The sequence below is a fragment of the Convolutriloba macropyga genome, chromosome 4 (assembly GCF_964194025.1).
Source record: "Convolutriloba macropyga chromosome 4, txConMacr16.3, whole genome shotgun sequence".
NCBI classification, from domain to species: Eukaryota; Metazoa; Xenacoelomorpha; order Acoela; family Convolutidae; genus Convolutriloba; species Convolutriloba macropyga.
The window spans coordinates 40,165,859-40,178,133 of record NC_134471.1 but is presented as its reverse complement, the minus strand read 5'-3'; the positions used below and the strand labels follow the sequence as shown (position 1 = coordinate 40,178,133).

At 36.1% G+C, this 12,275-nt stretch overlaps 2 protein-coding genes across 3 annotated transcripts in view; one reads left to right on the top strand and one right to left on the bottom strand.

The window, feature by feature from the left end:
* Positions 1 to 12,275, bottom strand: part of LOC142337669 (polyadenylate-binding protein-interacting protein 1-like) — a 509,163-nt gene that overhangs the window by 346,331 nt on the left and 150,557 nt on the right. The window lies entirely within an intron of this gene.
* LOC142337667 (patched domain-containing protein 3-like) overlaps positions 1 to 12,275 on the top strand; it is a 72,686-nt gene that overhangs the window by 43,869 nt on the left and 16,542 nt on the right. The window contains exons 13-14 of the mRNA XM_075387083.1: positions 6,886 to 7,063; positions 7,613 to 7,780. Of these exons, the coding sequence (XP_075243198.1) occupies positions 6,886 to 7,063; positions 7,613 to 7,780 (346 nt within the window). The remainder of the gene's footprint in view (positions 1 to 6,885; positions 7,064 to 7,612; positions 7,781 to 12,275) is intronic.

Sequence of the window (12,275 nt, the reverse complement as noted above, 5' to 3'; positions counted from 1 at the left end):
CTTTTCGCACCGAATGTTCTTTTATTTCGCAAAATTGGCGGAACCCCTTTTGCGAAAGGTAAGATACAAAGGATGTCATCTAATTTCGTTCATTGTATGTAACTAATTTTCGAGCCAATTTTACTAAGAAGGAAATTTTGGGGTATACCTCTGCATCGTAATGCTGACAAAATGTTAATGACAAAGTAATTAAATTCGTTACTTGGGTATTATTAAGTGCTCTCAAACCTCTGAAGCGCAGTTTTTGGTAATTTAATTTTACTTTTTATGCAATTTTGCATACTGCCAACTTTTTGTCTGAGCGTTATTTTTTCGTCTGACTATTTGACTTTTTGTCTTCAAAAACCAGATAAACTCAGGTAAAGCTCGAAGTGTATTAAATTCTCTTAGAGGCTTACGGCTCAATAGCCTCTAAGTATCTAAGTATACAATTTACCGAAGCAATTAAAGAGGCATGAATTCATGTAAATGGCGGTTTTTATATCCATCCACTGCCAATGTCAACCGCTCGCCAATAATTCGAGAGCAATTTGCTCGCCAGACGTTAGTCCGTCATGTTTGAACTACTTGCTATTGTCTAGAGAAATTATTCATTAAATTTTTGGCACAATAAGTAGTTCGTCTCGGCATATTTTGAAATAATAAAAATATGTGTTGGTAATAGTGGAGCTGAAAAATGAAATAATAGAGAGTGGTTCAAGAGTATTATGATTTTTTTATTTGTTAATTAGTCATGTCAGCTTTTTCCAGAAATTGTTGGTCTTGTTATTGTTTAATAGCCGCACAGCAATAGCTGGGGCTATTATTGGCCTTCTCTTGTTTTTTTTATTTTGTCGTCAAGAAAATGACGTCACAACCATTTCAAATCGGCTTTTTGTTCATTCGTTTCTGCAATTTAAACTGAAATGCGTGCGTGACGTCATTTTTCGCTCTTAGTGGAGCGAGTTTTTTCATTTGCGTGATTAAATTTTTGGTCACACTTGACTTACCTCACTCACAAAAATGACTTCCTCACTTTGAAATTGACTTTTTTTCACTTTAAGTTTGTACACTAATGAAGTTTGTAGCAATTATATTAGTCCTGTCGGTCTTTTTTAAGCGATTTTTCGCTTGACCGATTTTTCGTCTGACGCTTTTGACTTTTCGTCCTCAAAAACGGGATAAACAGGTAGCGCCCAGCGGGCATTAAGTACTCTTACAGCCTTTCAGCTCTTTTTAGCTCAAACTGTTTTGGAGACTTATACTTATGTTGTGAAGGGCGGTTCTTAGAGGTTGACGACACCCCCACTGTTGACCCCCCCCCTATTGCCCCCCCCCCACCGCGCTGTTGCCCGCCACCCCATTGTTGACCACACATTCCCAATTAGACCCCCGGTGTACCCCGCCTCCCGTGGCTACTGACGAACGACCGATCGCTAAAAACACGCAATTTTATACTAATTTTCACAATTTTTTCAAGTTTGTTGAAAATTTTTGTTATTTTGTGTTTTTTTAGCCCTAGGTGTCAAGAAACCACCTCTAGGTTTTTATATCAGGTTACTACATAGTTTCTAGTGGTAGTGGAATGGTTTTGACATTACGAATTTTAGCCTTTTTTTTTGACGAAACGTGCAAATTTTTCCAATTTTTTTGCCATTTATTTTTTATAATCCACTTCTTTCCGGACGCAGGGGCCAGAAAACGTCATTATGGGTTTGATAATAAGTTCCTGAAACAATTTTACTCGCCATGGAATAGCTTTCAATTTTTTAATATGACAAATTTTTTCATTTTTTTTTATAAAACTTATATTTTTTACAAGTTTTTGTTGGTTTTTAGGTTTCTCCAGCCTCAAGACTCGAGAAACGTCCTCTAGGGTTCAAAAGTAGGTGATGTATAGTTTCAAATTGTAATGAATTGTTTTTCCAGCCTTCAACACCACGAATTTCAGCATTTTTGTCTGACAAAACTTGCAATTTTTATTTTAACATTTATTGTCAGTTTATTATCGCTATCGTCAGTAGTTCATTTGTCATTATAGAAAATGTCTTAAAGAAAATCGCCGTTAGAGTTGGATAATGAGTTACTGAAAAAGGTTTTCGCCATGGTTTAGTTACGACTTTTATCACAAATTATAGCAGTTTTTTTGCAACTTCTAAATTTTTGAATTTTTTTGTCATTCTCTTGGTTTCGCCAACCTCAACAGCCACATAACCTCCTCTAGAGTTGGAGCTTAGGTTACTGCATAGCTTCTAGATGTAATGGAAGGTTTTTTAAGATTTTAAGAGCAGCAATTTTCAAAATTATTTGCAATTTTTTAAGTTTTTTGAATCTTTTCATCATTTTTTCGTCAGCTGGGTCCTAGGGACCTCCTCCCAGGCTTCATGAACAGCTTTCGAATAGTTTCTAGATTCATAGAATTGTTATCAATATTTAAATGACTCCAGCTTTAGCACTTTATTGATAAAATTTAATTTTTTTTTCAATTTTCGAAAAATTATCATGTTCCAAGTTTATGGACGTTTTTGTGCCATTAAAACTAATTAAAGCTTGAAATAGTGATACTGGATAGTCTCTTGAGACAATAAAATGGTTTTGAAGATTTTAATGTCTTGAATTTTAACAACATTTTGTTAAAATTTGCGATTGTTTTCAAAATTTTTGTGTTTTTTTGTCCTTTTCTGAGTTTAACTATCATTACTGGCCGACGAAGCTTTTCATTTCTTGCAGATGGGTTACTCAAAAGCAATCAGGAGAGAAAAAATAGTTTTTAACATTTTCACTGCGAAATCTGGACGCTTTTGTTTTAAACTTTGCAATATTTTGCAAATTTTTTAAATATCAGTTTTCTATTTGATTTGTTTACTAACAAAGATAGAAAACCAAAGTTGAAGAGTCGAATCAAGCTAGCGCTAGCTTCAATAAACCGTGGCTAGCTACTGACGAAGCCAACCGCTCACCCGTCGTTTGAGAGCAATTCGCACGACGTTAGTCGGTTACGTTTTTTTGTTCATTCGTGTGGTTAAATTTTTGGTCACACGTGACTTACCTCACTCTCAAAAATGACTTCCTGACTTTTGTTTACTTTAATTCAAAGAGATAGGTTCAAGTGAGTGTGTGTCACTCTAATTGAAGGTTATTTTAGAGCTAATAGAGGCAGCAATAACTTATGCAGGTTCTTAATCAAAATTTAACTCCTCAGGCCTTCAATGAAAAAACTATTTTTTTGGTCCGTCTTTTTTTGAATGTTTTTTAGACTGCAGATCTACGAAGCTCTTGCGGCTATTTTCTGGCAATCTGCAAGCTATGTTTCCTATTTTATGTTTTGTTGGGTTCTTATCAAGTGTTTTTGGGTCAGTATCAGTGACTAAATGCTCGCAAACGAAGTTTGTGGCAATTATAATAATCTGGTCTGTTATTTTGGCGAATTTTTGTACTACCTACTTTTCGTCTGTAATTTTTTTGTCTGACCATTTGACCTTTTATCCTCAAGACCACATAAACAGGCAAAACACGGAGGGTATCAAGTTCTCTTAGAGCCCAGAGGCTGACTAGTCTCTAAGTGTGCGATGCACGGAAACTGCTTGAGACATAAATTGATATCTCCCCTACCACTAAACCTGCTATCCCCCTCACCCGGAACCCCCATTCCACCTATCTCCAGCAATAACTCCTCACGATAGCTGCCAACTGCGCTCACCCCACCCCTCCATTACGCTAAAGCTAGCCTTACTAAGCCAGAGCGAGCTTCTGACGAAGCCAGCTTTTGAGAGCAATTCGCCCGACGTTAGTCGGTAATTAATTGCTCTTGAACGGAGTTTATAGCAATGATTGTAATCGTGTGTTTCTTTTTACGACTCGAAGAGGAGCGTTGAGATTACAGGTTTTTGTTAGTAGATAGCAAGTTTGTTCAAGACTTGAATTTTGACTTCTTTCTGTTCGAGCATTTACCTCCGTTTTTGATTGTTGACTTCTGTTTTCGATTATTGGACTTTAACAGTAGCTTCGTCTGTAATGTGTAGTATTTAGGAGCTGCTGGTAATGTTCAAGGTGAAGAGGTCATTTTGAGATGTTTTGTTCCTATATAAGTCACCCCAACACCTACCTACCCGCCGCTCCCGCACCCCCCACCCCTCCTGCTTATCCCCCACCTACCCCTACCCCCTCCCTTCACCTAGCTACCCCCAGCTACCCCCCCCCCCCCAACTACCCCAGCACTACCCACCTCCCCAACCTTTCTTCTACCCACCCACCCACTTACCTACCCCACCCCCCCCCCCCCCCCCCCACCACCACCGACCTACCCCCACCCGCCCCAACTTACCCCTCCCCACCTACCCCTACCCCCAAACTACCCCCTCCCTTCACCGAACTACCCGAGCACTACCCACCTCCCCAACCCATCTACCCACCAGTGACTTTTACGCCCTTGACTTTTTGCGTTTCTCGTGATCTAAATTTCTCTCTCAATCACAATTTCAAGCAGCTGAACTCAATTAGCGGCAATTTAATACTTTAATACCAAAGGTCAAATGAAACGCGCCGAAACTTGTGCCATTTTTTACTCTAAATCTTAATAGTTGCATATGTTAACCTCTAATGTGGTCATTTGAAGCCCTTATTGATTTTCTTAGTCCCATTTAGGCTCCCCTCCCTCCCCCTCTCCCCTCGACTGAAGCAGGCTGCAATTGATTAGAGCTCCCACTAGTCGCTCGAGAGCAATTCATCCGACGTTTAGTCGGTTATGTTGTGATAAACTATTTGTTCTAAACATCAAATGTATTTAGGGCTTAGGAACTTTATGCTACCATGGCTTTTTGGCTGGTCAATACTTATTGCCAAGACATAAAAATGGTACCATTGAAAAAAATTTCAAGTTTTTATATTTCTCGAAAAAAAATGATGTTCAAAGTTTTTCACATTTTTGTCCTTCTGTTTTTCAAAAAAAAGACCAAAAAATCTACCGTTCCCCCCGTCCCCTCGAGAAAAGGTTTGGTTTCTCGGGGCTAGTTGAGACAAAGTTTTTCAAATTTTTGTACTTTTCACGCACGCTTCATTTACGCTTTTTTTTTACTTAATACCGTTTATAACATTTGGTTAAAAATATAAAAAATAAGGGATCTCAAAAGATTGCTAGTAGAAGCTACATAATTATACAGCAGGTTGAAGAATAAAGTATTCAAGGTGTCAGGCCAAAGTTAGCGCCTGATAACAAAGATGCCCTTAGATAACAAAAAAAAATTTACCGGGTTGAATGCTCACTGGTATCTGTTTTAGACCCTTTATCCTCTCATTAAATTTGAAACTTTTTCGAAGTCGTTGTTATTGCAATGCGTTATTTCTGGGAGAGGCAATTTTTTTAAATGTATATTTTCTGTTTTTTCAAATTTTCTTTAATTAAGATAACCATATCTATATCGGAGAGGTTGTTTACTGCTGCTTTTGGATCTCACAAAGTATGCATTGAGTTTGTACGTTTGATTACCAAAAAAACTTCCTCTTTTCTTTTTGATTGTTTAAATTTTCTCATCACATTTTGAATTCAAATTTTTTGCTTAAGGAATTGTTTTTGCTTAAGGAAACCTAGAACGAAATGTTTTTCCAATAGTCGTTATAAACGTAGGAATGTATAATTTTTTCCATTATACCCTCTGATTTTTAATACACATTGTTCTTGCCTGCTCTCCACACATACGTTCACCACATACCTAAATGATAAAAATGAATATTTGATAGGTTGGAGAACTTCCTGTGCGAACCACAGCGGATGTCAGACTCCCTTGTTATATGAAGGTCAAAGGGAGAAATCTAAAGATTTTTTCAACAACAAAACTTTTAAAAAAAGCTATTAATTAGTGGCTAATTGAAAGTGATTCATGCTACCAACCGCTAATAGTAACTTTTGAACTATTTCGATTTTTTAATATCTACAATCGATAATCTTTTAAAGAGATTGTCTCTTGTTTAAACTTGATGAAAAACTCATTCTAAAGTTCAGCAAATGAACGAAAACATTTATTACTAGAAAATTTGTAGATTCTGAAATATTTTAATTTGAGCTTTTAGAGTATGAGATTAACTTTTCCCTATCCGTCTGTTTCAGCGCACAGAGCTTTCCAGAAAGATTTTAAATATTTTTTGGGCTTTAAATTACTGGATACCCCAATTATTTCAATTGAGGTAGCTTTCTCGCCTGAGAATTTTTTTGTATATTTCTGACTCGTTTGGGGGTTTGGCCGAGACAGCCCGTCTAAAACTAGATCTCTTCAGTCCTTCGCCTACTAATTTTCTATAATTAGTGGTTTTTGCTTTGGAAACGTGTCTTGGATTTAAAATATTTAAACGTTTTGAGCTCTTAATAGATATCACTCTTTTTCTATGATACGAGAAGTTTCAACATTTGGAAGTATAAAAGAAATGGCGCGTAAGATCTCAAAATTGTTCAATTAACTGATTGTCTATTTTTTTACGTTAAGCTTTTTAGCTTGATCCATATCTCGTCTGAAACGAAAGCAATTATTGTTAAAATTATAATTACCTAGTGGGTAGTATAGTAATTTTCTATAGTCATAGTTGTTTCGGTAATTTTCCATTGCCGCACAGTTGCGAAACACAACTACATAAACTATTTTGCTTGATAGTACTCTAAAGAAATTCATAGGAAACTCTAAATCTGAAGGAAGAACTTGTCAATTGTGGGTTTTCAGTTTTCATTCAAAGTTTTTATTATTGTGGAAGTAAAAATTAAAAACCCGAAATTTAAGTTTTGCATCTAATTTATGAAACAGGAGATTTGTTTTTACGGTTTTTGAGTTTTTGAATAAGTTTTTTTTCTGTCAGGTTGAGTTCTAAGACTACATCTTTTGATGGACGCCATGATAAGAATTACTTATTGATAATATTTAGGTGGTAGTGATTGTGCTGGCTGTTGTTTTGTTCGCAATTGGTCTAATTGGGGCTGTCAGGATTGAGCAGGACTATCAACAGGATTGGTTCATTCCTGAGGGAAATTACTTCTACGATTTCATCCAAACATCCAAGCAATACTTCCCCAATGACGGAGAACAGGCATTCGTCTATTTCGGTACCTTATGTTGTTTTACAAAAAAGTAATTGGATGAGTTAATCATTGAAAAACTGATGACTTTGAAATTATTTGGGATCCCATTCTGATACTCTGAACTGTTTGTATGGCCTCTCTTTCTGTTTTAAACATTAAAGGTGTATCAGCACCACATATAGATTGGGATTATGATATTCTGACTATTTTGTTGCGTAGTAATATCTAAGTCAATTATCCATTGTATCAGTAGTCAATTTTCGACTACGCAGATTTTAGTTTTGTTTGTCATCTGAATGCGGTTGCCCTAATATGGCTTATATTTGTTGCTGAGACCAAAAAAATTCATTGTAGCTGTTTGATTTTGCCACAGTAGTTTTCAACCTGACTTTACTGTGGTAAAAATTAAATTATAGAGTAAATCTACCAAAATAATGCAAAACTACTCGCGTAAAATGAATTATTACAAAATTTGTTTTTTTTTTACCTAAGTACAAAATTGAAACCCCTTTAAACAGTAAGAAGTGCAGCTAATTTTGCTTTTTGAAAATAATGCTTTTTGAAATGTTTCAGGTGAGATTGATTACTTTGACAATTTGGACGCTATTCGGAACCTACCCAAGGAGTTGGGCAAGTTGCCACAGATTGAAGAAGGGAGAATTGACTTCTGGCTGACGTCATTCTTCGAATGCCTGAACGAAACGACAGATACCAGGCTCACGAAATACTTGGACGAAAACAGTGAGCTTTACTTTATTTGTTTAACAGATATTGAAAGCAGAATGATCGTTACAGCAAACTATTTGTGACATTCTGTACAAATTTGAAATGGTTATGTTTTGAGAACAACTATCAAGAAAGATGTGGTTATTCTATCAGTAAAAATATGATTATAAACCCCGTTGAATCAATGTGTGCGGTTATCTTGAATAATCTTTCTGAGAGTTGTTGTACTGCTTGCTAGTATCTAGGTTCATCATTCTTCAATGTTTTGGTTTTTTGACACGAAGAAATTTGTCTCGGCAAGAGTCTCGGCAGCTGCAAAATCCAGTACTAGAGAATGTGTCAAGTCTAATGAATTTTTTATAGCTGCGAAGCTGTAAGCTGAGCGAAGCTATATTGCGGTGCTCTTGGTTTTTTTTTACAATTCAAAGAATTTGAATTATATTGGGGCGCTGTCTTTTTTTAAGATCTGTTCACATTTTCATGATTTTTGAAGTCAAATTCGAGTAGTGATTTTGGTCATGCCGAAACAGGAAGTGGAGCGAAAAAGCGAGTGGTTTTGCGGCGTGAAATTTGTTCGCTCTAAATTTAAAGTAGAGTGAGAAAACGGTGTTTGAGCAAAAATTCGCTTTCTCGCTAGTGGTTTTTTTGTTCACATGCGGCAATTTCACCTTGATTTTTACAGTTTTCTCGATTTTTTGAATCGGATTTTTTTCTAAATGGTTTTCCCAATCCATGCATAGTCTGTTCTTGGTCTAGTTTTCTGTTTAGTCAATGAAAATTCTTTGAATTGTACGTCAGGACTTGTCCTGCTATGTTTTTTGTTTCGTCGTCTGACGCTCTTTTTTCGTTTTACATTTGTTCACACAGCAAAGCTGAAATTTTTTTTAATGACTTCTTCCTCTCACTAACGCCATTTGCGCGCGTGACGTCATTTCTCACTCGCTGTAGCAATAGTTTTTAGGTTATTTGCGTGATTAGATTTTGATCATACGTGACTTACCTCACTCAATAAAATGACTTTTGCACTTTAAAACTTAATTTTAAATTGAATTTGTTTAAGGTCAAAGGAACTCATTTGTGCAGTAAAGGTCCCTAATAATTGGCTTTTGGGGAATGAATTTTAACAAGCTTTATTAATTTATCGCTGAATGTTTTTTGCCTAGTTTTTTTGAGCGGCGTCTTTTTTTTCAATTTAGATCTGTCTCTGTTTCTATCTCTATTATACGGAACGCAGGTCTATTCTTTCGCAGCTATTCCGGCAATCTGCCGGCTATGTTTGTTTGTTAAACAGTCATGTCAATGGTTTCCAGCTATAATTGTTGTGTGCTGTGTTGCATTCGGTTGCTTACACCGTCCGACTTCGGTTCTAAACAGTTCATATCAAGTCTTTTCGGGTCTATATCGTTGATTAATTGCTCTCAAACAAAGTTTGTAGCAATTATATTATTCCTACTGGCGTTTATTTTTGCGACTTCTTGTCCTAGCGAGCGACTTTTCGTCTGACCATTTGACCATTCTGTCCTCAGAAATCCGCCTTGCTATACTCTAAGAGAAAGATTTACCAAAAATGTTGAGGAGACATTAATTCATGGTGTGAAGGGTGATTCTTAGTTTGACCCCCACTACTCATATAAACCGACACATCATTCCTCCGTGGCCCAGCCGCAAGTCTGATAAATCCAGAGTTAAGTACCTTTCCTCAAAAACTTTACGAATCTCTTAATGTGTGGTTCAACGAAATTGCAGATAGCAATTTACTTATATAGCGTGAAGCGCTATTTTGACAGATTAAACCACACTGCACTTTGTTGCTCCCTCCCAATCAATGTATAGCCCGGTCCCCAGAATGAGTGGAGTCTCCTTGAGTTTGAATTAGCTAGCGCTAAAGCCAACCTCTCTCCAGTCCTTGGAGAGCAATTCGTTCTTGTTATTTGGTTGTGTTTGAAATTTCAATGAATTTAAGATCGGGAGACAACTTAGATCATCAGAATGCACATTTGTTTTCAGGTCAGTATTAAACGGCATTGATATTAACCAAATCCCTCCCTGTTCTCTTATTAAGAAACAGGAATAGGCACAAGTACTAAATCGAATCAAAATTTCACCTCCCTTCTGTTAATGTTTGGACCTTCTGTTCAAAAAAGACCAACATCTTTACAATCTTAGTGGAAGAAATGTCAGTCAACGCAGGCCCTTTTCCCAGCTTCCGAAGACCCGACCGTGATTTTTCAATTGATGAATCGTTACCATATCTAACGACAATTGGTGTTTGTCGTTCTCTCTTTGTTCTCCACTAAGAAACAAGATAAAGCTTAACTCCCAACTCAAATCAAATTTGTATATCCTCAATAACTATTTGATTTATTCGAAAGAAACAGCCTTAATTGCTTACTACTTTTTTATTTCTTAGCTCCGAGTTTTAGTTCCAACTGAAATGATGAGAATCAATGGTTGCATTAAGGTCAAAGGATTGATTCCTAGAATTGTTTTGGAGCAATTATCGAGACACGTGTCTTTAATTGCTCTTAAACAAAGTTTGTAGAAATTATATATTAGTCCTGTGGTCTTCTTTATGCAATTTTTCGCTTCACCGCTTGTTCATTTGACCCATTTAACTTTTCGTCCTCAAAAACGGGATAAACAGGTTGCGCCAGTGGGCATTAAGTTCTTAGAGCCTTTCAGCTCAGTAGTCTCCAATTATGTGATTTACAGAAACGGTTTTGGAGACGTATACTCAATCATGGTGTGACTAGCAGTTCTTTTTAATAGCCGCACAGCGATAGCTGGGGCTATTATTGACCTTCTCTTGGTTTTTTTTATTGCGTCGTCGCGATTTTTGTTACGACCATATGACGTGACAATCACTTCAAATCTGCTTTTTGTTCATTCGTTCATGCAATCTCAACTGAAGTGCGTGCGTGACGGCCTTTTTTGCTCTTAGTGGAGCGAGTTTTTTTTTCATTCGCGTGATTATATTTTTGGTCACACTTGACTTACCTCACTCTCAAAAATGACTTCCTCACTTTGAAATTGACTTTTATTTACTTTAATTCAGAGAGATAAGGTCAAATGGGTGTGTGTCACTCTAAATGAAGGTTATTTGAGAGCAACTAATAGAGTCCGCAAAAACTTATACAGATTTTTAATCAAAATATAACATATAAGCCTTCAATGAAAAGACGATTTTTTTGTCTGTCTTTTTTACTGTTTTTTTTGAGGTTGCAGATCTACGAAACTATTGCGGCTATTTTCCGGCAATCTGCCAGCTATGTTTAATATTTGTTAAGAATAAATTATTGTTTTTCTACTAAGTTCAAACTAAAAAAGCAACATCATCACGATGCCATCTTAAATCTCAATAAATTGGCCAATTTATATTCTAAGCGGTATGTGTTTCTTTTTTTGATCGTTAGCCGTAGAATTTTAACAGCAGAGTTACCGTGAAAATTTTTTGTGCGTTTCTTGGTTTAGATGTTTATTATTATTTTTATCACAGTGCTTTTAAATTGGGCATTGTTTTTTTACTCTTTGAGCTGCTCATATTTACTCGTAGTTTTACCCGTCGATTAATGTTACTCGTGGTTCGATTGAGAGGCTTTGTGATTGAAGTTAACGTAACACTTTCAGCTTTGCTATTTTTATGTTCAATATCAATACAAACTCCTTGTACTCTGCCCAGTTTTGTTTATAATTGCTCTCAGACAAATATTGCAATTATAAAAGTCCTTTTATTTACGACTCGAACAGGAGTATTGATTTTCGTGAGGTTTTTACTACTCGAAGATGAGTTTTTGTATTCTTGAGGTTTCTTTCAAACCGGAAGTACCATTTGTTTTTGAGTTAAATTGACGTGAAATAATTTTTACTGAGCGAGAGAAGTTTCTTTGTTCGCCCACTGAGTTTATTGAATGACTTTTTAACATTGAAGAGTAATTTTGAGGGAATGGTTCATATAGACGACCGTTTTCACCCCTTTATTGCCTATGTGACTCATTTTTACATTTACTTCAGTTTTCGTTGAATTATTTTGTGATCGACGCTGCATCGATATGAAACTATTTGGAATTGACAATACAGTATTTTGCAAAACAATGCGTCTTAAATGCATTAGCAAACTTTTTGCGATATTTAGAGCTAAATTTTGGCCTTTTCAATAGTTTCATTGGCTTTTTAATTAGCGCAGATGTCATCGTGGCTTTGACATTTCATGCACTGTTTTCCTCTGTTTTTGAATTCAGGTGTTTGGGTTTTGAAAAATCGTACATTTTGGTGATTTTTTTCTCCAATGTTTTGAAGTTTGTTTGTTTTTTGATTTGGTGTATTAGAGTAAGGCTCGCGGTCACTGGCAAGCATTTTAATTTTGGCGTTATTGACCATCTAATTGTTTATTGGTGTTAGATGTTTGGAATTCCAGTGTTCTAATGGAATTTGTTTCATTCTTAATAAAAAAAATTTTATTTGTTTAGCAAAATATTTCAAAAGACCGAGTTTTTGAATTCTGTTTAGATTC